Here is a 27,764-nt window from a genome sequence, read left to right as displayed (position 1 = left end):
GAGATGGACTCCCTGAGTGGGGAGAGCATAGGAATGTCCTAGGGCATGGAGAGAGAATGAAACTGATCCCAGAGTGGGGGGAAGAATGGAGAACCCAGGGTGTATGTATGATAAGGAGAAGATCCCCAGGATGGGGCTAGGAGGGGCAAGAACCCCAGAGTGGGGAGGAAGAGTCTGAGAGAAATACAGATTGAGGAAAAAAGAAAGACGATAGGCTCTACTCCCAAAGGGGAAGAGCGAGAAAGACTGAGAGACTTATAACTTTTTAAAAGGAAGAGAGTCAAATATGGTGACGAGTCAAAGGGGTGGCAATCAGAGGCCACCATCCATCCCTTTCAATGGGAAGTTCCCTAAAACGTGTCTTGGTTGGTTTTGTATTTTCCTTTTTAGAGCTGGTTAAAGGACCTGGGTTAGAATAGGATTACCGGACGGTGACTGTAATTAAGTTTAAAACTCCTGGCGAGTACCCCTTTTATTTGTTTTTGATTAGAATAGGACTAAAAGTCCTAGGTCATTTTTTTCCAGAATAAAATAGTTAAACGCATGTCTCAGTGTCCGTCCCTTAATACTGCTCGCTAGCTTAGTTTTCAAATGTGTTTAGTCATTTCTCTGTGGACATTCGATGAAGGGCCACCAAGTACCAAGCGTCCCTTGGTGAACAAGGAGACGACAAAGCCTTGTGGCCTGAATACACACCTTGCTGACCCAGTGGAATCAATTGATAATGTTGGGGGTTCTATTTGAATTTTAGATTAGTCCGTTTTGCAGGAAAGAGGGCATTCCTGCGAGATCGCTCTTCCTTCTGTCGGATAATGCTGAACCAAGTCAGGTTTCATTGGCCAGCATCTTGGCTTTCCCACCGGAGTCTAACCCTCTGGTGGTTGTTGGCTAAAATTCCACCACTTAAAGGGGGCTTGAGTGAATCTATCTCATCACTCATGAAGGTTACTCACCATTTGAACATAAAAACTGGGTTGGCTCTGACTCTGACACCTAGCCGCCACATTATTATGGCAAGAAGAGTGAGGTTGTTTGGGAGACTAGCGAAAACCATTGAAAGAGATTGCAAAGCTATCACATGTAGTATTCTTCTCTCCTCCCACACCCTGCTCTGAGGCTTTTAATCATGTTGAAAGCGGTATGAAGCTCTGATGAGTTCTGGTGCTCTCCGACAACCATCCTTGGCTTGTACGCACAGACCTCGCCTTGGTCGTGGACTGAAGGATGTGGATTGACCTCATTGTCATTCTATGGATTGTTCTAATGGAATTGCTCCAGGCACTGAGATGACCCTAAAGGGGATGCCATACTCACTGCATATACTGCACTTGGCTCAAATTACAACCTTATTGCCTGCACTTCATCCGTGGGGAAAGGAGCTATGCAGACGTCTAATGAGGTCCCCCAGCAAGCTCATGATATGGATTCTTTGTTGGATAATGATATGGAGGCACTGTTGGGTATAGATTACCTAAACACTCATCAGAACAGGTTAATCTTTCTAACCAACTCGTTGCACCAATCATACTGATGCATCTTGGTTGGAGCAGGAGGGAAGGGAACCATAACTAAGCGGGGGAGGTGGTAAAGGCAGTAGAAAGCTTTAAAAGGACAGGTTCTAGAGCTCTGGTTATCAGAGTCCAGTATCCAGTCGCCTAGGACGTAGTCCACATTTTATGGAATGTAGCAGGTTCAGGTCCTAAAACAAATTACTCTTGTTCATTAAACTTTGTGAAGAATTGCCATCCTTATGCTTCAAGTGACTTGGGTCATTCAATCCCCCTCGATACTTATGTTTGTACCGGAGCCATTCCAAGCCTTACTTGCCTGGGCACCCCTCAGTTGGGCTAGCAATTTGTCTCTACAGGAGTAAAGATGGGCAAGGACGCTTTAAGGCCTAGTGAGGACATCCTTTCTATATCATTGAAGGCCTTAGGATCAGGGCATTTGGGATTGGTTGATTTTTAAAATGCACCGGGAAAGAATGCTATGACCCGAATAAATGTTTTGAAATGTAGGTTTCCGATATTTTGCACTGTAACCCTAAAATAACTTTTAATTGTTTCCGGAGACTTTGGCGTAAAGATTGGCAATGGATTAGCAGAGCAAAAGATTGACATAACAGAAGATAAAGCCTGGGGTATACTGCCGTAAGGGACGCTTCATCTTTTTTTTAATTGAATATGGGTTGCGGGTAGTAAATGGTATGGTGCCAGCAGATTCCCCTGCGAGAGAAACTTTCAGAGGCCACACCAGGGTGACTCACTAATTGATTACTTCCTAAGCAATCTTCGGTATTGGTACAGAATAGTGGACATGGAGGTTATGGAGCTGGATCAGAGTGACCATAAACCCCTTTGGCTGGATTGTTGATTAGGAATTAAAGACAATCTTCTGTGTGGGTATCTGGAAGGTTCCACATCGCATAACCGCAGAGGGATTTGCTGGGACAAGTTGGACATCAAATCCCTCTGTGAGAACGGCTTGAGGGAAGCAAAACCAATTCTTAAATGCCTAAATGAAGGAAATGCACCAAAGGATTAGATTACTGCATGCAAGAAAGTGGCTATGGCCATTGCCATGCGGGTGACAAAAAGGCGACACAGAAACAACGGGGTAAAGACAAACGTAAAGTAGCATAGCAGGATATTTTGGACGCCATTAGAGCCCATAAATTGGAGCGGAGTTGTGGAAAAAAGAAAAAAATTACGAAAGGGCTTGCTCTAATTGGAAACAAGAACTTGTTGCATGGTAGGAACCCTTGGAGGTTGTTAAAAATATGGACTCAGTCTTTTTGGAGAAAGATGCCAAAAACCACCAATCCTACTGTTAATTATTACAAAGAGACACATGTGCAACCCTGGGCGTGGGGATTCGTTCTTTGGGGATTTATTTCTAAAACACAATGGAACAAGTCCTGAGATTCAATCCCAAGAATTAAATAGTCTGAGGGATGACCCGGGCATTGTAGTATTTTATCTAAATGTTTTGAAGGCAATCAAAACCCAGAAGCCTAATAAGTCTCCACACCTGGATTTTATACCTTCCAATTTGTTTAAAACCAACATAGTTATGAGTTCCCATTCTTTGTATTGTGTTTAATGCAATTGTGAAGAGCTGGCAATTCCTGAATGGTAGCGCCAAGTGATCATCTTCCGTAGCTGTAAGAAGGGGGAGATGAGTCGCTACAATTTCCCAATCTCATACTTGGGCGCTTCCTCAAATTCTGGGGTGTGTACTACGAGGTTACCTAGTGGACCGGGTCAGGTTGGCTAATATTACGGGGGGGACACACAGCTGGGGTTCTGGGATGGACTGGGAACATTAAATCAGGCCCTAGACTTTACCCTATTGACCTCGAAATATACAACTTTAAAGGATGGTACCATTTATTTGGCCTTTATAGACCTGTCCATCGCTTTGGACCTGGTGGACAGAAACCAGCTATGGTTAATCCTTCTGTATATGGGAATACCGGAAGGGTTGTTGAAATTTATTTAATTCCATACAAACACAAATGTGTAGTCCGGTATGATGATGGGTGGACCTGCACATCCCCTTTTGGTCCATAGGGGCCTTCATCGGGGTGCGTTCTCGCTCATATTTTATTTAATTTGTATGCAAACGTACTACAGTTGATTTTAGAACAGATTACGCTCCATGCGCCTGCGTTAGGAAGAGGGGTCCCTATGCTGGCTTATTCCGACAACATCGTCCTTTTAGCACGTACACCGATAGCTCTTCAAAAATGGATACATTATCATACTGACTTCATGACCCTCGGGGAAATGGAAAATAAATCTAACCATATCAGCAGTACTAATAATGGGCAAGGCATGGAATTAGTGGAAAGAATTTTTGGTGAATGGATCTCAGCTGTAGAAAGTGCAACATTTTGATTATCTGGGAATTTCCGTGGAAACCCTCATCATTGAAAACAAAGCCATCGAAATGTCTCGGTTCACCGCAGGTATTTTTTGTTTTGGGATATCCATAAGAGTCCACCCACCAGCAATCATTTTAAAAGTTTATCATTTTAAGGCCTGTGTGATTGGTCTCTGTGGGGCTGAGATTTGCGGGCTGGTTTCACTAGAAAACTGCAAATAATAGATACATTCTGTAGATCCATTTGTACTCTTCCACAAAGCGCCCCCACCTTTTCTGTGCACTGTGATCATGGGCTACCTTTTATTGAAGATTACCGGATAGCTCCAGCCCAGATGTGGCTCGCAACATGGGCAAATATGGAAGCAAGTAAACACACATTCGCTGGTGCACTGAAAATTAGATTGCCATGCATGTTAAAGTTATCCTTACCTGTATAAATGCAGGCCATTGGTTTGAATACCCACACCTGGTAGATGGTCCTAGCAAGGAGAAGGCTAAGGTCCTGCTGCTAAATATTTATCCAAGACAAAGGGAATCCATAGAAAGCGCTAAACCCTTGAATAGAGCACACCTGGTAATTACATCACCCAGAAAATTGAGTCCTATCTTGAGTGGTGCATAGCTGCCTTCCAATGCTCCTCTTTGGTCTGGCTGCGGTTTAACCTTCTCCCTTTTGAACTCTCCAGCTGGGAAATGTCAGGGGCTGTGAACTGAATCTCATGCCTGCCCTTTCTGCCCAGTGGATACTGAAACATTGGGTCCTTTTTTCTTCTTTTGTCACTTTATACTCCAGCTCCCTAACATCCAGGGGGCTGTATCAATTTAGGCCTGCACTATTGTAGGTCAAAGCGATTTATATCCAACCTGGGCACTTAATTCTTTTGTTTGACAGGCACTTGCACTTTGAAGGCTGTATGCTTGTGATTTTGAGGCTAATGCCTCCATTCTATAAATATGCCTGAAATATAATTTGTATGTTTAAGCTGAAGGTGTATCACTAACATTTGTAATGTTGAAGGAAGTTCTTTCATTGTCAAAATTGATTGAGTTTTAAGATTTATATTAAGTGCTGGTTTTAGCTGTATGATGTTTATTGCAACCGTTTGGATGGACTTATTTTGACATTGTGTGTATGTTTTATGATTGTTTTTGCTATCAAGTAAACTAATTAGGAGTCTGAATGTGTCTGGGTGTGGTAATAAATAATGTTGCGACTAGAGCAGTACAATCTCTAATCTCTTAATCAACATTTTTAGAGCAGTTTACAGTTGGATTCTACAAGAAGCCAAGCAGTACGTGGGAGAAGGACTATGACTCCTTTCTGTTACCCCTGTTGGAAGACAAACAGCCATGTTACTTGCTGTACAGGCTAGATTCTCAAAACGCACAAGGCTACGAGTGGATCTTCATTGCCTGGTCACCTGATCATTCTCCTGTAAGTAACCTTCAAATGCACATTTTCATTTTGTTGAATTGCTTTTACACACTAGTAATGATCCCTTTGCCTAATGTTCAAAGTAGATTAAACACCAAGGCAGCATACAGAAAGAGTATCAGTGGATTCCTGTTGATCAAGAAAGGACCCTTTCCGCAGGAGGGAGGGAAGTCTTAGTTCAGTAGGTGATCCTGGAGCAACTGTTTGAAGCTAGCGCGAATGAAATGGGGGATGAGGATGGGAAATGGGGATTTAGAGGAGGGGGGCATTACTCCTTTGGTTTGATAGGCCCATCCCGCCCAAAAAAAAACACAATTGGTCAAGATTCTTTCTGGAAGTGGAAGTTTTAAAATCCATATATTTCATAGATTGAATTGACGATGTCAGCTGTGACTTATGTCAACTGCAGGTTTGAGAGCAGGCAGACAATGGGGAAACGCTAATCAGCACACACAAGTACCTTACCCAACCTGAAGAGAACATCTGACCTTTCCAAACACTGAGAGCTATTCAGACAAATCCCTATTTAAATGCCATCTCTTAGAGCAACAGTGAAATGAAGTTTTGGAGTGTAGAGCTGACAAGCTAAAACATTACACCGCTGTAGAACAGTTGGGGAATGAGGCAATGACTACCAGAGGAGGGAGGAGGCAACCTGTATGATGTGGAGAAAGCTGAAGCAAAAGAGAAACCGGAGTTGGTGGATGGGTTAGTTAAAGGGAACACACATAGGGTTGGACAACAGTCAAATAAAAGGCAAAACCCCAAGACTGGAGGGAAATGGAGAGAAAGAAAAACCTAAAGAGTTGAGGAAACTGATGAGAACAAGAGTGAGCAGGGCAGCTTATTCTCAGAGAAGGAAGGCTATAGACATAAAGAGGATGGAAGGTGAAAGGGAAGAAGCACGGGTCATAGAAAGTTTAGAGGGAAAAGTCTAAACTCTGTCCAAGGGGAAAGGCAAAGTAGACAAAAGCTGTAGCTTCTGCCAATGATGAGGCAAAGAAAGGAAAGGCTGAGGCCCTGAAAAAGAAAATGGAAGAGAAAGGAAAGGCAGACGACTGAATTCAGGCAGAAGATGAGCTGGAAGTGTGTCCTGGGCACTGACACAGGGAGAAGATACAAACCTATTGGACAATTGTAGAGCATGTGATCACCCTCCTGGTAAAACAAGTAAATTACCTTCATGAGAAGCGTGTGTGTGTCCATGTGTTTTTTATGGGGCCAAGTTGTGGCTCTCTGAAACAAATAAAGAGGTGGAGGTCTATCATAGCTGATTCCAAAGCCAATGGAAACAGCCAAGAGTTTTTTGGTGCATGTCACTACCTTTTTGGTCTGGGGTCTTGAGATCTTCTATATCGCCTCCATCTTGGCCTCCCGTGGCTGAACGATATCTACTCTGAAATTGAAGTCTATATCATCCGTGGTTTGGGCAAGATGGCATTTTCCCTTGCATGACTAGATATCTCATATGTTCAGTCCTGGCTTTGCTATAGAAAACTGTCATCTAGTAGGATTGGTTAGGCTGTAGTATACAGTCCCTAATCCTTTGCTAAGCTGTTGGTGAACCAAAGGGTAGAGTTATGAAATAAAACAGCACCATTTTGGTTTTCTGATAGATACCATTACTCTTCCAGTCTTCTGGGACCATTGGGATCCGCTATTTTCGTTTCATTGGATCTAACAAGGAGATGAACGTGGCTGGGCCAGTATGCTCAATCATGTTCAAACATCTTGTTCACCAAGTATGTGTCACAAATGGCACAGATAAAACTTAGGCCCCACAAAGAATTCTATAAAAATCCATGAGACTATGGCCATCCCTCTCATCTTCTACGAGCCTCCTTCCTAACCCAGATTTCTGTAACCCCAGTTAGTGCTAGCGATAGTTGACCCCCCCATGTCGTCTAATGTCTAGCTTATTCTAATGTTGTTTTCCCTGAGAACAGACTCATTTACTCCCTCTGGGACTTCCTAACTTTCCCTACTGACGCCATAGGTTTGTGTTCTAATAGGGAATGGGGTTGTGCTGCTTCTCCTCCCATGCTTCTGCTTCTCCCACGCTGCTTCTCCTTCTCCCACGCTGCTTCTCCTTCTCCCCCTCCCACGCTGCTTCTCCTCCCACGCTGCTTCTCCTCCCACGCTGCTTCTCCTCCCCCGCTGCTTCTCCTCCCCCGCTCCTTCTCCTCCCACGCTGCTTCTCCTCCCACGCTGCTTCTCCTGCTTCTCCTCCCACGCTGCTTCTCCTCCCACGCTGCTTCTCCTGCTTCTCCTCCCACGCTGCTTCTCCTGCTTCTCCTCCCACTCTGGTGCTGCTTCTGCTTCTCCTCCCACTCTGGTGCTGCTTCTGCTTCTCCTCCCACTCTGGTGCTGCTTCTGCTTCTCCTCCCACTCTGGTGCTGCTTCTGCTTCTCCTCCCACTCTGGTGCTGCTTATGCTTCTCCTCCTCCCGTGCTGCTTCTCCTCCTCCCGTGCTGCTTCTCCTCCTCCCGTGCTGCTTCTGCTTCTCCTCCTCCCGTGCTGCTTCTGCTTCTCCTCCTCCCGTGCTGCTTCTGCTTCTCCTCCTCCCGTGCTGCTTCTCCTCCTCAGAGGTCAATATTTAGCACCTTTGCCTTACCATGGCAGCCCAGATGAGTGGTGAGGAGCTGTGTGTACGCACCACACCACAAAATGTGGAGTGGGGTCCAGGGAGGGGTGCGAGCATCAGAGTGTTTGATCAGAATGCAGACTTGAATTGTAAGATTCAGTCCACGTTTTGAGCAACCAGATTGGCTGCCTCAACCACGTTCAGTACTCATTTTGGATACTCCACGCAAAGTTAAGGACCAAGCAGTGCGGTTGATGATTAAACCTCGTTCTTCACTATATCTTGATTGAAGACTGTATAAAGGTTTGAAAAACAAAGCGATTATTGTGGCTGCCCCTAACAAAACTGAGCAGCAGTGCCTTGGAGGTCCATTTATCATCAGAAATTAAGTGGGCCCGTTGGTATGTAAAAACACCAGCCCATCTTGTGACTTAATATTAATGGTAAATTTGTAATGGGTTATTGGGCAAACTGCTTGAAGTGGTTGAAGAGGGGGTCCCTGGAATGGCCCTCACGTCCCCTATGCGTATGTCAGCCCAAAGAATGAGAAAGGAAAGATGCAACTCACGGTTCGGCCAATCACCAGGCGTGCCAGTGTATCCCACATATGCAAAAGAGATATTCTCTCAGACGACCCTTCAAAGCGGATCCACTTGATGGTTTCGAGGAGACCGGTTCCTCATCTATGGACCAAGGTGACTGATGACAAAATCCAGCCGTGATGATGTCGCTAGTGACAACGCGACCTAGCCCATTCGTCCCAAAGCAAATTTGCTTTTCTGCTCGAAGATACGCAGACACACCATACACAAAGAACATGCTTACACCTTTTATAGATAGGAGACAGAAACATGTACACACTGTCGAGAGCTTTTCCTTTCCTCTAGCCAAATGCAGAAACACTAGAAAGCTAACGTGTGGACCAAGCTTGCAACCACTTTACTGCAACTAACCATAAGGAGTTACAGGGACGTATAAGGAATTTATAGGGCTCTATCACGACTAACCTCTAAGAAGATATAGGTCACATTGGGAAACCATAGAATGACTGTAGTGAATACACGTGAAACCACATGCCTCAACTACATGGGGGGAGAAGTGCAATCCCTGCAGCAGGAAGCACAGAGACAGTGTTCACGGCCAAGGACAAGAGTGGGTGGAAAACTCCTGATTCCCGAGGCGGGGAGCCACCTGCAAAATCCAGAATAAAATCCTCATAATTGTAGACAGAAAGGCTCAGTATTGTGGTCCTCGCACATGTGACGGAGCAGAGCCGAACAATGGATATTTACTCATGGTGAGAAGAGGAGCTGTTCCCAGTGAAGTAGACGAGGTTGATAAATGCCTTGTCCACCAAAAACTGCAACCTGCCGGCACACTCTCAGGCTAGGGGATCCGACCAGTGACAACAATGGGGACACATAGTCTTTCTCATTACATTGAAAAGGTACACAGAGCACTGTGAATGAAACAAGGTCCCAGGCCTGGGGGACCCGCTTCAGCCAATCCAGACGCTCAGATCATGGGGTGGTGTAGAATGGTGCACAGGCCAATGGTCTCCATGCGACCCTGCAGCAAAGTAATAGATATTTTTGTGGGGAAGTCTCGGGCGAAGCCACCTGACCTGGGAAGACCAGTTAGAATCCAGATGTATACGGGTTCCTTAGGTAGTGAGCCTGAGCTAACCAATGGGGGGTTCCCATAGGTTTTTGGGGATGGTGTTAATGTTTGCAACGCCACCACAATACAAAACTGGGTGACACAGGCACAGAAGCTGAGATTGCCGGAGATTTGTGGTTTCCTGTATGATCCCTCTCTATTGGAGAATAAAGGACAGTAAAACGTGCCCCGTGGCTGAGTCTTCCGTCATTGCTAGATGGGCCCTAGATACTCTGCAAATTTTTGGTATTGTTGATGCAAATGCGCCCTTTCCTCTGGCATACTATTACATGGTCTTCTCAAGTGAATGTGCATGGATCAACTTGTCTTCATCTCTAAAATATTTGTATACAGGAGTCTTTTAAAAGTTTAAATTTGATTGGTCCTTGAGATATTTGATTCTCTTGAAGTCTTTCCTTACCATTAAGGCAACCCTTTCATCCAAACCTTTGTGGGTTGGTGGAAGCTCTTTATGCAGATTAATTGCCTCTTTGACAATGTCTAGTTTCCCTCTTTAGCAGGGACTAAACGTCTTTATCCCCCTAACAGGCTAACCATGCTAGCCACCGGCCTGATATTGATATTTCTTGGATAAAACCAGATCATAATAAAAAAGGTAGCATACACAGACAATATGTTTTGTTGCCAATCAAAGCAAACATTACTTTTATCTAGGAGGTAACCTCAAGGGGGGGGTAACATGTTTGGCTTGGAAGCAAGACAACGTAGAGTGTCATGGCTTTGAATCCTAGACCCACACGTAGAGCCTGGTCTCTGGCACAAAGCTCAGTTTTCATTTTGAAACCTGGAATTCTTGCAGGAAAAGTGACCAAAACAAATACTTATGGAAAGTTAACCTAAAGAACGTTCCCAATGTGATCAAAGAAAATCTAGATCATTTTACGCAAAGTAAAAGAGATATGAAAGGTAGTCTTTTGAACCCATAAGTTCTCAGAAATTACATTAGTGTTGATTTTGTGTACAGATAGCATTGTTTTAGTCAACAGGATTATAAAGTATTTAATCATTCAATATATTAAAACTGGAGTTGCATTTTAGGGCCTTCCTGGGGTTGGGGGCGCTGGAGTGGAGTGCATAGAAGTAGTCTAAACGGTTACAAAAGTATTTGAGCAAAATAATGTTTGCTCTTTGGGCCCTGAAAAGTTAGCAAATGAGTTTGAATGAAATTTAAATGTATTCAGAACTTTTCCAGCTCTTACCTTTTGAAGCAAAGTGTGTATTAAATATCATCCATATTGTGAAGAGGCCGATTTACAAACGCTCTTGACATTGGAATTGCTTAGGTATTTATGCTTGTTTAATTTAACAATACATACAGGGTTTTAAAAAAAACTCAAATTAGTGTATTTAAAGTGCTAGTGCAGCAACAATTTAATATACAATCAATTTGTCTTCACATCTTTAATCATATATCCTTTAAATACTCATTCTAAACAATTGCATCTAAAATATCTTGATTCTAATTTACCACCCTATCCGATCCAATACGCAATTCAAACGATTACGCATGAAAAGCCAGAGCTAATCTTTGAATTATACAAATATCCTGAACATGAATTGGTAAATTAAAATACTGTCTCATGCTAACAATCGTCCTGATCAACATCCATTCTTCCCAACATGTTTCATTCCCCATTATAAATGATTTCATACAACATTAACTGGCAACTGAGGTCAGACGTCAGGGGCCAGCTAGTAGACGGATGGAATATGATTCTACTGGTTTAAGGAGGGTTGGTGGAAAGTTCCGATGTATTGGTAAATTGATTGTAAATGAAGTTGTTTCACTAGCACTTTAAATACAATTGTTTTAGTTTTTGTAAAAAACATGTTTGTATTGTTTATTAAACAAGTATACACGGACTTGGGCCATTCTACTGTTAAGAACGTAAGTAAATGGGCCTCTTTGTCAATATTGTTGATGTATCCAGGGATGTTCTGTTGATTCATACCGTGCACTGCTCCCACCCAAGGGCAGTGTCCAGGCACTCGTGTCTTTTCAAGAGAAGATGGCGGGGTGCGTTAGTGAGCATAGGATGATAGGTTCAGAATCAGGAGGAACTGGCGTCTGAGTGTTGTCTTGTGTGTGGGAATTGGTTCGACAGGCCCTGCTTGTTGTAACGGTAGGAGTAGGAATCAATGCCTGAGATGTGTGGTATTGGGTGTGTTGGGTGTGCGGGTCATATGAGATTGGTGGATTGCAGTCGTGCACACTGGTTAGTTGTATCCATAAGGGGACCAGAGTCGCTGATGACTGTTAGGTGTTTGATTGTATTGTGTTGGTGTGCATTTGTGTACTGTCGATGGATTTATGGACTATGTGCAGGGTTATGTTCCCTCGAAGGTTATTTCCAGAGTCTCAGAGTTGGTTGGTGCGAGCATTCGATTAGTTCTTGGTGTGTCTGTGTAGTGTGGCTGTCCCCTGGTCGTGTATAGTGGCATTGGTTAGCTTAGAGCAACAGGAAAGGGGGGAATTGGTTAGTAAATCGGTTAGTTTGACAGGGCCTCTGAAGTCTTTAGTTGCCGCTCGATGGTACCTTCCAACATTCTTGGTTGAGACTTGTCGGCTTGCCGCACCCCATCTCCAAACATGGAGGCTGACTTCCCCTACAGATTTGAGGGCAGGGGGTTGGTTGTACCTAGTGTGTCCCTTGTTACTCGGCAGGGATTAGTCAGTGCAGCTGGGTTTTGACCTGCTGTGCGGTTGGCTGCTGAATGGGTGCACACCTGGTATAATAAATTGAGGAAGTGGCGCTCAACCGGGCTTTCTTTCATAAAGGACCATAAAACTGCGGGAAACAAGACCACCACAACAGATGTCACTGAAAACAGTGCAGATGTCTAGCATATTGTAGAATTTTAAAAAACAATTTAAAATATAATAGGTTATAAAGATAGACAATCTAAGGGACAACATGTTCCCTTTTTAAATTACGGATGTTCTTTTAATAATATTAAAATTAAAACAGTTTTACAAAAATATGCATGTTCCCCACAGTCCAAGCGCGTTCTGGAGCCTCGATGCAGTGCCGTCACCATGCAATGATTTCAGTGTTGGGACGTACTGGCTGATAAACAGTGTGACTACAAAATGTGTTGAAGTTTAAACAGGCACAGCCTCCAATGCTGTCTGTGTGCCTCACAATGGCCTCCTGGCTCACGTACAATGTGGCTAACACAGAACATAACACCTATCCCTAATGGCCCCTTTACTTAGTTTTTCCCTAGGGCCTCCATTATAGTGCAGTTTGTTCAGTGTTATCAACATGAATCTTTGATCTTCTACCATCAAAAGGAAATCTAACAGCGTGGCTCACATTTTGTATATAATGTTTTGTTTTTATTCTGTTGTAACGTTATATTTAGGCTGCACAGGGTTCATTTAGTAAAAGTTCATGGTGGCTTTTTGGCATTGTCCGGTGTTGTTGGCGTGTAGCATGAATTTGATTATGGACATGCTTGATATTGCAAACCCAGCAACATATTATTTCCATTCCAACATGCAATTGAACCTTCAGCTCTTGTCATTCCCCTCCCCTCCCCAGTTTCGCCTCGAGTTTGACCGCTATGTCTGAATTTTGCGGCCATTCATATAACTTTTTATGGACTGGTAGAGCCAACGGTCACATCACTTGGCTAGACTTTGTTTCCCTGGCGATTTCGCCATCATTACGCAATGTTATCAATGACTGCAAGATTCATCATTGCAGGGCTTGGAGCGTTCCCTCTAAGACCAGCTCTTGTCAGACATGCACAGCTGTTCACCATTTACTTAAGAAGTCTTCCATAGTAGATGATGTCTGGATCTCCCAGGAATGGATAATCTATTCATAATGTATGCAGGAGTTACTAGACAGGCTTGCAGCAAATGGGTGACCTCGAAAATGCTACATGCAGCATTCTGTAAAGCCGCTCTGTGCTTCCTGATGCATTGAAATAAGGTTATTTTCAATATAATATGAAATGGAGTGGCTTTGTAATTCCATCCCAACAGTTCCTCCCTTGGTATTGAAAACATTTGTCTCTTTGTGCAAGAACACCTGCCTCTTAGAATTTCTTCCCCATCACTGCTCAAGCCTTCCTCCCTGAAGGCATGTCATACTGGGAGGGCTTGTGTACTATGCATATCCAGGTCATCTGTTCTGCATTTAGTATAAGTAAGGTCTTCAGTATTCTTGTGACAGACTGCGTGTTTGTCTAAAAACTTGGCAGGGATCAGTGGTTACCTGCGCAACAATGTTTTTTTCAGTTGTACTCTTAGCTTCAGTTAATTCTTTTCAGAAAGGAGGTTCTGAAATTAAATGCCTAAATATAAAAGTTGACGTTCAAATATTTTCATTCTTATTATGATGGCAGTAAATTACTTGCATGGCAAATACATAGCAGTCAACAGTTTGGTAAGAAGGCAGGTAGACTTTTGGGTTAGAGCAACCATTAGATTTGGAAAGGCTAAATCCGGTGCCTGGGAGTAGAGGGTGTGATTCTAAGAGATGTTCAAGGAATATTAAGGAAGTTTAAATACTATAGTTGTGGAGCCTCAGAAGTGAAATTCTAGAGTCATCGCATTGTATGGAAGTCTTTGACTAACTGGCTGCTCTTTTGAAAGGTCTGGGAATTTTTGGGACTTGAACATGTCTTCAAGAAGCTTAAGTTGAGCACTGGTTGTTTCACTCCTAATAGTCCAGAGTGCCACATAATGTCCTTGAAGGCATCACCCTGTGGACGACTTCTTGGTCCACTTTTAAAATGTTGAAACATATTCCAATTGGCCATCTCATGGGATTTTCATGTGCAGTCCCTATAGGCAGTCCTGGCTCTAACCCCCGGCACTTAAAATGCACTGATAATGTACTATATTCGTAATCGGAGAGGGGATGGGGGGCAAGTGTACTAGACTGCAAAATGACTGACTGTAGGTTTATCTTGGTATGGTGAATCCTGCTAGCAAATCTGCTCATCACTAATAAGAACATTGACCCTTCATGGTCACATGGCTCGGACTCCAAAAAGTTTATAGGCCATTTACACAGGTTCTCTACATATGGACATTTTGAAAACGGGAGCAAAGTTGTGCCAGGTGCTTGCCTGCAAATTGAAAAGAATTTTAGACTTGCCTAACAAGTCAGATGTTCTTTAAATATAAGTGTTTTTTTTAATCATTGGGAGGGAGAGTGTTACTGTAAAGGACCCCAGAGGTACTCTTCAAATTCTCCTCCTCTATCCAGAAATGTGAAAAGGCCTTATGGATTAAAGACATGTATATTATGTCGGCCACATTATTCCTAATGTGAGCAGCAAAGTAGCAGTGAGAAAAAAAAAGTGAATACAGAGGCAAACAAGACAAACCCGAAATATTAGCGGGTAGGAGAATGGTAATCTAAAGGTTGACATACGAGAATAATGGAACAGTTAAGAGACCCTGAAATAGGTCAATTACCCACATCACTTGGGTATTAAGACTGTAGCTCCAGAAATGAATCCTAATTCATTTTAAAAAGCCAATTAGAATCCATTCTATGTTCTCAGCGAAGACAAATCCATGCAGGTGGTAGTGTCGACAGAACCGGTTAATTCATGGTGACACGGTCACCAAAGCAGATCATCCAAACAGGTTTGTCAGACAAAATTAGAAGGTGGGAGGACCAGAGATGAGGGAAGCAGCAAAAACATTACCCAAAGTGGACCGGAAAATCTAGGAACTGGTACGTGAAGCCTATGTTCATGATCCTGGATGTGGGAGGTCTTGTTTTGGAGCCAACTGAACCAAATCACCATATTGTAAATAAAAATGACATTGTGCATGGCCACAACACAGCAGCATAATGGGAAATGTAGTTTCACAAGCAGCCAGTGGCTGTAGAAAAGTCGCAGTCTGGCACATGTCCCTGCCTTATCCGTGAATAACCACCAAACATCTACGTCCTGTTTTATTCCCATCACAAGCACTGTTTACTAAGACAGTTTACTAAGACATGCTTGTCATTGGGCGCTCGGAACGACTTTGGCGGTGGGGCGTCGAACTAGACAAAATAGTCAGTGTTTATTATCACTGACTTGCCCGGAAAATAATCTTAGATTATTTTGATATCTTATTGTTGCTTTTTAAGATGCTTCATTGTTGAAAATATTGCACAGAAGTAGTAATTCTCTTGTCCCTTTCACCCATGCTGTTTCTTGGTGTATCTGAGAAGGAAAGGCGAGCCATGCAATTGGGCATGTTGGCCAGGGGATGGCGAGCATTGTACCTATACGCCAGGTTTTCAGAATGATGTTCGACATATTCGGGCATGCTTGTTGAAGCATCATTTTAAAGATACATTAACTAGGTTTAACTGCCTTAAGGCTAATTCTTGTCTTCTTTGAGCCCCTCATCTAAGCATTTTTCAATGTTGGGTTTTATTTATTCTTCTTAAACTATTCTTCACAACACATTTGTCTAAGGCGGCAAAACAAGTAACCATTTCAGATCAAACGCATCACTCTATCCAACTGTTAGGGGAGTTTTCCTAAAGCCAACTTGAGGTAAGACTTCATAAAACTATCCCTTGGCATACAGGTCCCCAACTCTTAGAATACGTCTGTATTACCCAAAGGATCTTGGTAGAATGGCAGAGCAGCCAGGCTTATCATAGGAGGAAGACGTGAGCTGTAGGTAAGTACATTGAACACAGTAATTACAATAGTCCAAAAACTCTTACACAGTAAATGTTATGTTAAAATATACATTTATTCTTATTTACACAAGGAAGATAGATAGATACTTCACTTAATCAACACATACAGGAATTCTTAATAATACTTTTCAAAGGTGATTACTTCAACAGTAGTTGCTCGTGGTTACAATGGTTAGAGCTTGACACTGACAGTTCTACTGTATTGTCGGTACTGCCGCGCAATCCTGCCGCGCAATCGCTTTACTTTACAGATATACGGTAATTGTATTTAGTTAGCAAAACCACATAAAATAACATCTTTTGGAAGGAAAAGGGTTGGTTATACACACAGCAGCAGAGCTTGTGTTCTAGACACACTTTTCCTAGCTTCTAATGCTTTCAAAGTCCAATCCCTAACTATAAGAAAAAGTCTGTGTAGAATTTGAGCCAAAGTCTTACGAAGAAGCAGAAAAGCAAAGTTCCACAGGATACCTTCAGTCTCTAGTATAATATTACTTAAGGCTATAACACAAGAAGTACCCTGAGGAAGGACTCCCTAAAGTGACAAAACCTGGCAAGCTTGGGTGAGAGGTAGAGTGGGCATGCTGGGCACCTCTTCATGCACTCAAGTCAATCTGAAGCGACTTCTTCGGTTCAAGGTAAGATATACCTTTCACCCCACAGTACCTTAGTTGAGAAGAAATAAACATAGCTGGATTATCCTCTGTGCAGCAGTGACTGACCCGTCTCCTGATTCCTTGATCTGGTGACAAAAGGAAGGACTATGAATGGGATGTCTCAGCAGCATTCTCAAGAGATGACCATTGGCATGGATTTCTTCAGTCTCCTTGGTCAGTCTGCGGTTTTGGCACCTTTTTCTCAGCATCAAACAAGGACAGTATTCGCCAACCCGATATTCGATTATGAATTGCTGCACTCTGGTGAGGGGATTTAGATGAGTCGGATCATGCCTCTGGAGGTCCAACTGGAGCTCACCAAAGTTCTGGATAGATTTGGCCTGGCAAAAACATTACACTGCATATGGGTCGGAGGACTCCTGGTATTTGCGGTCTGCAGTTCTGGAAAGGCACAGCACCTCGGCAGATGGTTCAATTTGTCGTTCGTCTCGGGGCTGGTTGGTTCCACCAGCCAAAGGTAAGGAGACAGCCTCTACAGAGCTCCTCTGTTGATTAGAAATGGTCAGGACAGTAGTGGTCGCTTCATGATGATTGGAAAGGTCTGCAGGTGTCTCTGGTCGTCTTCAATTTTGGTTCTTCTGTTCCAGTGGTCAACTTGCCTTTCACCTCAGGAACATCACCTCTTATTCGGTTGTCCCACACACTCCTCTGCAAACTCTCTCAGCATTTTACAGAAAGGGGTGGGTGGCTCTCCAATCAGGGCAGCCATCCCCCAGTGGGAACTGGTTCCATTTAGGCACTCTGGCAGACAAAGGGCAGGGGAGTGAATAACTCCTCCCCACCTCTTGCCTGACAAGACAACCTGCCGCCTAGGCGGGACACGAAAGGATTTCTCCCATAGTGGTAGAAGGGTTAACAATAGACAGCACATGAGAAATGGCGATAAAAGAAAGGAGCCCACCATGTTAGAACATATGTGACCCTTTTGTCCACACCCGAGACTGTGAATATGGTCTGCAGTAAAAATAGCATAATAGTTGGTAGAACACGTCCACTGCCACCAGCCATAACTGTAGGGCTGTCACTGTGACTAAAAAGCCACAGGAGCATAGAGAAGGGGATGCTAGGTATCCCCTTAGCACTCCATATAAGATGGTGTGTGTTAATCTCCCATAGTATAAAGTTTTAGAAAGGATACAAATTATCCCTCTATCCTTTAGAACTGTAGTTATTAAGGATAAGGAAAGAATCTCAATGAGAACTGTGAGGTCATCATGAAGCAAGACACAGACAACACGTTCAAAGTTCAAAATATAATGGTTTATTAACTGAAATGTCAGGATGGTTGAATGCCTAACTTGCCTTATACGAAGGTGGGATTTCCCTACCTGAACGAACCTAAGGAAAGTCTGAGTCAGAAAGTTCAACTTAAAAGTCTGTCTGTGTCCAAAAGCTCTCCTTGCCCTCACAACTAAAGCTAAACAATGTGTAGGGATGTCAACAATAAACGAAATAGTGATACTAGCTTCCTTTTCAGCTTCCTTTCCCCAAGTTAAAGAAAGTTCCACAAGAGACGCCAGATTACCGTTCACAACAGTTCCACAAATCCTTGGGGTTCCCTTCCCCAAGTTCAAGGCACTTGTTACGCTCACATGGTATCCACGGGGACAGATTTCGTTTTCCTCCCCCGCTCCCTGGATTTGATCTGATGGCCCACTCCTCACATTGTTGTGATGTCTGGCGTGCCCTCCGTCCTGCCTTCTGTGCAGGGGTGCGTAGTCTTCTGCGGGTTTGAGCGACCGAGTTAACTTCACTGGTGCTAACCCATTCAAGTGTCTTTAAGGAGGTAAGTCTGGTTAAAGCAATCTTAAAATGTCCTTGCTTTCCTTTCTTGATATTAATGTCTTTTGCTTATGTATTCCCCCTTAGGTGCACAGAGGTTCGGTGGATGCACAGCTTGGATCGGGCTCCTACCGGGATGATGGATGCAGGAGCGTGTGATTGATGGTAGGTTAAGCGCGAAGTGCGGCGCAGTAATGTCTTCTTTTGCTAACCTGTGTTCTTTATGCCTTTTCAGGTCGCAATAGTCTTTCTGGGCGTGTGAAGATTTCCGGAGCGGAGCCGGCCAAGAAATGCCCAGCCAGGTGAGGTTCTCGTGGTTACTGCCGTCAATGCTGTGAGTAACGTGTTTTAACGTTGTCTTTCTTTCTCTCTCCCTCCAGGTGCTTCGTTCTGGTGCGTGCGTGATGTCCCGGTGATGCTGCCGACTGGATGAAAGACCGCGAGCTGCAGGAAGACGGATACTCGACGGATTGGGAACTGCAGGTAAGCAGAGACTGCTAATGATGTTCTTTTGTCTCCTCTGCAGGTCCGCTGTTCAAGGATCGCCGGAATCTGGTCTCTGGACACGATGAGCCTTACGCTGCTGGCTGCAGAATAACGCAAAGCACATTCAGTAACTTGGGTGTGGTTTATATAGCCCTCTAGTAAAGTAGTCCAGGCTACCACACCCAAAACACTGCACTGCACAGTCTGGTTCTAGGAACTAGGCTCTGTGGGTGCCTCCATGTTGGCTGCAGGCCTCCAATGAAAAGTAGTCCCTTCAAGATTGTGTCCCAATCTGAACATGAGCCTGGCGCCAAAGGTGCCAGGACTGACTCCAGGAGAGTCCATGAGGATAGTGCAAGGCCCATGGGGCCCTAAGTGAACCCTGAGTCTTAACCCTACCTGGCATGTGACCATGCCAGTGGGGTTTTGGGTCACGGGTCATGACAGCACTACAGTAGTACAAAACCTCTGGGTTTCCTTCCCCAAGTTCAATGCAACATAGTTGCAAAGAAAAGGGTCTTGCGGGTTCTTTCCTCAAGACAGTATTACATTTCATCAAGTCTAAGCATTCCCTTTCCCAAGACTTCAAATTGCCAAATTATACATGATTTCATACTTTCAATGTTCAACACAACTCCAGATCAATTTGATACTTCTGGATTGGATTAATAGTTCACTTTACATTGCTTATTCATGGTTTACTTCAACAATGTCTTTGGCTTTCATAACTGAGGGTTCCATGGTCTAGGCGAAGTTATTGGATCCCACGGTCTACCCATCACATATTGCGCAACCACGAACCCTAGGCTCTTCAGCCCACACATGTTCTTCTGTATCTGCTCCTGTGTCAAGATTCACACTCACTTAACTTGTCCTTGTCGGCCTCTTGGCTTTATGTGAAGATTCACACTCACTTGGCCTCTTGGCTTTGCCATAGGATTGGGCTGGTTTGTTCGTGTGAGATTTTACTGCAGAGAACTGAGCGTAATAAATATGCTTGAAGTACCGTATTGTACGTACATTGAAGTAAACAATTGAAAAGGCATACTACAATTAAAAATAGCTGTTGTGCAGGGAAAGACAGTAAATAATAAGTTTCAACCCCCCACCCCCCTCACCCTTCCCTACTTACCTGCTTGCTCGCCACCGCTTTCCCTGCACCCCTGCGGCATCAGATACGTCCCTCTAACACGGGTCAGATCAGACACTGCAGGGTCCCTTTTTCTTTTAAAAAAAATGTATGGAATGGTACTAGCCGAATCCGGTCAAATGTCCCATTTGATCGATTTGTAATGATCAAATTGGGTAATTCCTTGCCACAATGTGTCAAAGTAACATAACATATCCATTTGCCAAACTTTTGCCTTGTCGCACTGTATTCATGCATAAAGTTCACTTCGGGGTGGTTTTTTATTTCTTCCCATCTTTATCATGCTCTTTCACAAACGTCACACTTGCTCTCTTATTTTGTGAGTTGCTTTCCAATGGGCAGTTTGACATTTCTCTCATCAGATCATAGCTTTGCCCATAAAGTTCTCCAACAGAACTCCCTGCTGGCTCCCTGTTGCTAGTTTCCTCCCTTCGTATACACCTGCAACCACTTGACAGGTTGCAGGTGTGAGTTCCCAATTGGCATTGCCTGACTGCCATTAAAGGGACATGCCTGACCTTTACAGTACTTCTTTCACCACTCTAGTACGGAGATGAAGGACATACTGGTGCTCACTACTCCTAGTTGCCTCTTCCTTGTCCCAGTACTTTAATAGGTTGAATGAGGAAAATTGGGAGGAGCTGTTTTACAGTAGCCCATAAAGGCCGAGGGAGAGTTAGGTTGTTTGTCATAAGAGAAAGGGGGGGGGCACCATGTCTCACCTGTGGTTACCCTCTTCCCAATCACCATGGACCCTCCACCGAGGTGATCCTCCCTCACTTCTCCAACCCCAGGGTTGGGGTCCAAAAGCAATGGCCTTTCCCTTGCCACCTGAGCAGAGGATCCAGGTGGAGTAGGAGAACCCAAAGGGTTCCCAACAACACTGCACATAAGGTGCTGTGTGCTGCAAAAGTTAAACACAGATGCCTTTAAAGAGAGATGGAGGAAGGCAGACTCCATAATAAAGGTAGAACACAGAGAACATGGTTCCAAAGGTCAGAGCAAATAAGAATGAATGAGAGAAAAAGGCTCCCCTCATTCCGGATAGAAAGAAAAAGGTCCAGAAGTCCAGCAAAAAGTGCTGGGGTCTCACTAGGAGAGGGGATGACGCATAAAAATGATAAATGCTCCCTAACACCAACTTTCATCCAGTCGATGCGAAAATTATGCGTTGTATTAACTCCTGCTCTGGCACAGCCCAACCCTCCGTACCACCATATTCCATATTCCCTCAAGTTGTAATTTCAACATATTTATGCCGGTCAAGTGGCACAGCGAGTAGAGCGCTCGCTTTGACACCCGTGCAGAGCCTGTTAACGCAGGTTCGAATCCCGGCGGGGCCAAACTCAGCCTTTCATCCTTCCGAGGTCGATAAATGAGCACCACACACCGTGGGTAATAATAAGCAGCGCTCGGATACCTGAGGGTTTGTAGCGCTATATAAAAGCCTAATTATTATTATTATTATTATGCCCAGACATGACCCTTGTTTTTATCCTTGCTTAGACAGCTTCTATCCTTCACCTTGCTCTGTCTGTCCCTGTCTTCTCATTTTTTTGGGTGATGTCCTCATGCCCTCTTCCCAACTAAACATTTACTTTCACCATCTGTTGCTCTCCCCTTTCGTCCAATATGGCGGGAGGAGCAGTGTGTGCTTCTTGTGCCACTCAATTGCGCGCTCGGAAACACTGGTGTACGAGCGCGATACAAATAACATATCATATCGTAATCCCAGCCTCTTTTCTCAAGCTTTCTCAGGCATCAGAATCCTGTACCCCGAGCACAAACGTGTGCACACATTCATAACAATGTGCGAGTTAATGAATTGCGCAGGATTTGCCACATTCCTTTGCCCTCAGTCCTTCCACTGCGTATCTGGATCCGTGGCAGCCATACACGTATGCCTATAGCAACTTTAGGCGCAAAAGCTTCAGGGAGACCATCTAGGACAGGGGTGCACAACTGATTTTGACAGAGGGCCGAAAGTACCTTACATGAGGGCTATAGTGGGCCGAAAAGTAAATGTTCGCGGGGCGGTAGGCGGGGCGTGGCAGGAGGCTTTGTAAACCCCATATTTGTACTAAACACATGGAAAAAGAATGTTTTTGAGGGGTAACGATTTTTATTTGCATTTCAAACTTACATTTTGTACTACACATTTTCCATTGTTATAATTTATTTCTATTTAGTTATTGTATCTCGCCTGTTTAATTAACTTATATATATTTTATTGACCCTAGATACACTATGCCCCATGTCCCTCACCCCCAACCAAACACTATGTCCCATGGCCCCCTCACCCCCAACCAAACACTATGCCCCATGGCACCCTCACCCCCAACCAAACACTATGCCCCATGGCCCCCTCACCCCAACCAAACACTATGCCCCATGTCCCCCTCACCCCCAACCAAACACTATGCCCCATGGCCCCCTCACCCCCAACCAAACACTATGCCCCATGTCCCTCACCCCCAACCAAACACTATGCCCCATGTCCCTCACCCCCAACCAAACACTATGCCCCATGTCCCTCACCCCCAACCAAACACTATGCCCCATGTCCCTCACCCCCAACCAAACACTATGCCCCATGTCCCTCACCCCCAACCAAACACTGCCCCATGGCCCCCTCACCCCCAACCAAACACTATGCCCCATGGCCCCCTCACCCCCAACCAAACACTATGCCCCATGTCCCTCACCCCCAACCAAACACTATGCCCCATGGCCCCCTCACCCCCAACCAAACATTATGCCCCATGGCCCCCTCACCCCCAACCAAACATTATGCCCCATGGCCCCCTCACCCCCAACCAAACATTATGCCCCATGGCCCCCTCACCCCCAACCAAACACTATGCCCCATGGCTCCCTCACCCCCAACCAAACACTATGCCCCATGGCTCCCTCACCCCCAACCAAACACTATGCCCCATGGCCCCCTCACCCCCAACCAAACACTATGCCCCATGGCCCCCTCACCCCCAACCAAACACTATGCCCCATGGCCCCCTCACCCCCAACCAAACACTATACCCCATGGCCCCCTCACCCCCAACCAAACACTATGCCCCATGGCCTCCTCACCCCCAACCAAACACTATGCCCCATGGCCCCCTCACCCCCAACCAAACCCCCCAACTCAGCACACACACAAACATGCACCCATACAGGCCCGAACCCCCCACCCCCCAAATCAGCACACACACACAAACATGCACCCATACAGACCCGAACCCCCCACCCCCCCAAATCCAAACCCCCACCCCCAACTCAGCACACACACACTCAAGCATGCACCCATACAGACCCGAACCCCCCACCCTCCAACTCAGCACACACACAAACATGCACCCATACAGACCCGAACCCCCCAACTCAGCACACACACACTCAAGCATGCACCCATACAGACCCGAACCCCCCACCCTCCAACTCAGCACACACACAAACATGCACCCATACAGACCCAAACCCCCCACCCCCAACTCAGCACACACACAAACATGCACCCATACAGACCCGAACCCCACCCCCCAACTCAGCACACAAAAAACATTCAAATCAAAACATTCATACACATCCGACACACAATCGACGCCCCCCACCCCCGCATCTCAACATACACACAATGCATTCAAATACATTCATACACATCCGCCACACCCCCCCACCCCCGCATCTCAACATACACACAAAATACATTCAAACACACACATTCATACACATCCGACACACAACCCCCCCTGGAACATACACACACAAACATAAAGCAAAACAAACCTGACACACAAACAGACCACTTACCGGAGACGTGCTGGAAGGCAGGCAGGTAAGCGGCAGGTAAGCTGGAACGCTGGAATCGCACTGACTGGCGTGGTCCAAGGCTGAAATGCCTTCCGGCATCAAGCCTTATGGACGACGCCAGCCGTAGTGCTGGCCCTCCATTGGTGCAGCACCACACGCATTACGTGGCTCGTAGGAGCGACGTGATGCGTGTGTGTGCTGAGCCAATGAGGGCCAGTGTTTTCACCGGCCCGGAATACAACAAAGACTTTCCTAATGGAGGGCGGCCGCGGGCCGCCCTCCATTAGGAAAGTCTTTGTGCCTCGCGGGCCGGTCAAAAGGGCATGGCGGGCCGCAACTGGCCCACGGGCCGTATGTTGTGCACCCATGATCTAGGAATTTGTTGTTCTTGATGTCCTTTTCACTGTATTGAATTTACACCACCCCAAATGCCACCGCTGCCGAAGGGCATTTGATCATAAGTAGTTCTAAACCAATACTAAAATAATAGTTAATAATAAGCACTGCACCAATCTCTTAGTTCTTTTATTTTATATAATTATGGTCTGTTTGTTGCTCAATTTTCAAATTCAGCTGGAGGTACCTAGCATTGACTGTTATTCACAGACAGTCTTATCTGGAATATTTGCTAGGATACACAGTTCGGTATTAAGTGTTAAATATTTTTTTGTTTAACAACAACTATCAAGCTTGTGATAAAAACATCTTCCTTTAGATTTGAAATAATTGAAGAGTTAAATGATCACTTTAATTTCCTGTTCCTTGTTTTCGTCCACAAATTAGTGGTCCATCCTATAGAGAGTTTTGTCAGTCCTTCAATTTCATCTGTATGTTGAGTCTCTCGACACGAAGTGTGCTTCAGTGTTCAGTCTGTTTAATTCATTTTATGTTTCAGGATAAGTATCCTTGTTCCTCTTGTTTATCGGGATGGTGCAACACCATCTCGTGCCGAGAGTCTCAACATACAGGTGAAAATGGAATACTTACATGAAAGGTAAAAGAAAAATTGAAGGCCTGATAAAATTCTCTATTGGAGGGACAACTTAATTTGTTGACTAAAACGCTTTATACTATACCGAGTGGAATGACATTGCCATGAAGTGGTTATGCCTATGACCATTGGGGTCCTTGTAATTTGATGTGAAATATGTATGACTACTGGAAAGAAAAATCCACTTGGTCTAACTACGTTACGGAAATGTATTCAGAGTTGGACTAAGGTCAATTGCACGTGGGTGAATAGAATTTGTTAACTCTTACTTTATAGCCATAAGGGTCTAACCCTGCCTTGACAATGCCCATATTGGGTGCAACATATGCACGTGCCCCATTAGGTTGATGTTGGCATATTGTTGGGAAGTTCATGTTTATTCTCTTGGGTATATTTCTGGAAAGCTTATACTTTGTCACTTATGCACATATATAAAAATCCTTGTAATAAACAAGAGAAATATATAGGTTCAAATCTGAAGGAAGATGTTTTGATTACAAGATTGATACTTATTCTAGAACAAAAAAGGTTCAGCGCTTAATACCGAACTGTGTGTGCACCACCCTCTTATTGTTTGTTGAGGCTGCCTTCCTCTACTCAAGTCTTCCAGGACCAGATTGCGTTGTAAAAAGAACAGCCCTCCATGATGGGAACCATTCCAATAAAATCAATGTAAACTTAGAGGAAACAATCACCAAGGGCATCAATGTCATGGGAGGACCTGATGGACCTGGGCATACATGCATTAACCTGTCCACTGCACTGGCGCAAAATGTGTTGGCATTGGTAAGGAAGTGTGGCTCCTGGGCTCATTTGTTTAGTGCTGAACCTGAAGGTTACCAGTCTAACCTTGCATGGTCCGACCCCCAAACTAGGGGTAAGCCATGTTGTGCTTTCTAACATCAGAGCAAGGAACAAGTACATAATCGATTTTGGCCATTCGTGGGTAATTAAGCATCACCTATAAGCTAAAACTATAGCATTGGGGTTCAGATAGGCGGGAGACGGGATGTGAGGGGTGGCGACACACGCAGCTTGTGGGTGCTTGGTTATTTATCCACTCATAGACTGCCAGGACCATGATAATCCCTATGGCCATCAACCCTGCTACCTAACAAACTCATCCACCTGGGAGCTTTTAGAGTTAGCACCATGAAGTGGTTATATCTCACTCTTTGGGGTTTATGGCCTGCTAGTCGTCTTTTGCAAGTAAATTACTTCATTTCCTCTGTAGATGTGCTTCTTACTGGTGTAATGAGTGTCTTAACCAAGTGTGCCTTCATCCACTTAATTTATAAGCAATATGTGTCCTTACATCTATTTCTTGCACTAAGGACCTTTTTAAAAAATATCGCAAAGCCAACATTTTTGGCTTGTGCAGAAGTTCTAGATAGGCAATTTGCTAGGCACTGTTATTAATTTGCCTAGGTGCTTGCACCATTTTCAAGATGTTGCCCTTTTATGGCCAACTAGTTCCATTATGGCAGTGCCTGGCAAATGCCTATACCATGCATACACAAAAGCCAGAACTGTTGCCTTTGCCAATTGTGATGAATTGGTGTCTGAACTCCAATTCCCACAGTAAACAAAGCTGCAACTCCGGCGATGCTCTGGACCGGCATGGAGGGTCGGAATGCAGCAAAGGATCATAGATTGTGGTGCGGATAACTGGCCCAGCGACCAGTGCTGCAGAAGACTTTGTGATGTTGGCAGTACCGGCAGGGGATCGGTTGGTGTGAGCCGACATACCATATTCCGACCGGTGAATCACAGGGCTGACACACCGAGTTGCTTGCGGGCAGGGAAGATCTAGCCTCAGCAGTGCATCTCTCATACAGACAGGAGACGTGATACAGAATTTTAGAGGAAGGTCCCTATCCCTTCCTCATAACCCTGTTATCAACAGGCCAAGGACCACGAAGTTGAGGCAGAAGAATCCAGACTTCTGTTCTCACAGGGATGTCTGACCAAATATTTAAAAAATCATTGTTGACATTAAAAAAATAACTGTTTAAACCTTATGGACACTACAGTAATAATAAGCAAAACTAATTAAATCAATTGAACTGTAAATAGACCAATCGGGAAGCCAGTTTTCAATGAAGGACCACATTGGAAACACACTTTTCTCTAATAGTACGCCAATCAGGAATTGGGTGGATAAGAAGCACCTCTCTATATAAGTAGAGCTGACTCAGTGGGAGATGGTCTCTGTTAGGGAAAGGATCCCTAAGGCCTTGCTATGGAAGGCAGCCAGGAGGGGAAAGAAGGCTGCTCTCCATGCTGAAACACATAAGCTTAGGAAGCCTGCTTAGACCCTGTGGGAAAGACCAGAAATACCCCTGCATCTAAAGACCCTGGCAAATAGGGAACATCTCGGACCAGGTTGAGTAAAGACCCCAGAGGGGAGAAAGGGTGAACATCCCAGAGAGGAAAAGAAAGAGAAGAGAACCAGAGAGGGGAGAAAGAATGATCATCCTAGAGAAGGAGAAGGGAACCAGAGGGAACTAGAGCGCCCCAGAGAGCGGAGAAAGAGTGAACATCCCATAGAAGAGAGGGGGAAGGGAACCAGAGCGCTCCAGGCTGGGGAGAGTGCATGAACATCCC

At 44.7% G+C, this 27,764-nt stretch overlaps 1 protein-coding gene across 1 annotated transcript in view; it reads left to right on the top strand.

Moving 5' to 3' along the window:
- The window catches only part of TWF1 (twinfilin actin binding protein 1), a 181,194-nt gene that overhangs the window by 49,825 nt on the left and 103,605 nt on the right, over positions 1-27,764 (top strand). Inside the window, exon 3 of the mRNA XM_069628015.1 lies at positions 5,145-5,323. Coding sequence (XP_069484116.1) covers positions 5,145-5,323 — 179 coding nt within the window. The remainder of the gene's footprint in view (positions 1-5,144; positions 5,324-27,764) is intronic.

The sequence above is a fragment of the Ambystoma mexicanum genome, chromosome 12, assembly GCF_040938575.1.
Source record: "Ambystoma mexicanum isolate Mex_15411 chromosome 12, UKY_AmexF1_1, whole genome shotgun sequence".
NCBI classification, from domain to species: Eukaryota; Metazoa; Chordata; class Amphibia; order Caudata; family Ambystomatidae; genus Ambystoma; species Ambystoma mexicanum.
This window is presented reverse-complemented; position numbering and strand designations above follow the sequence as displayed.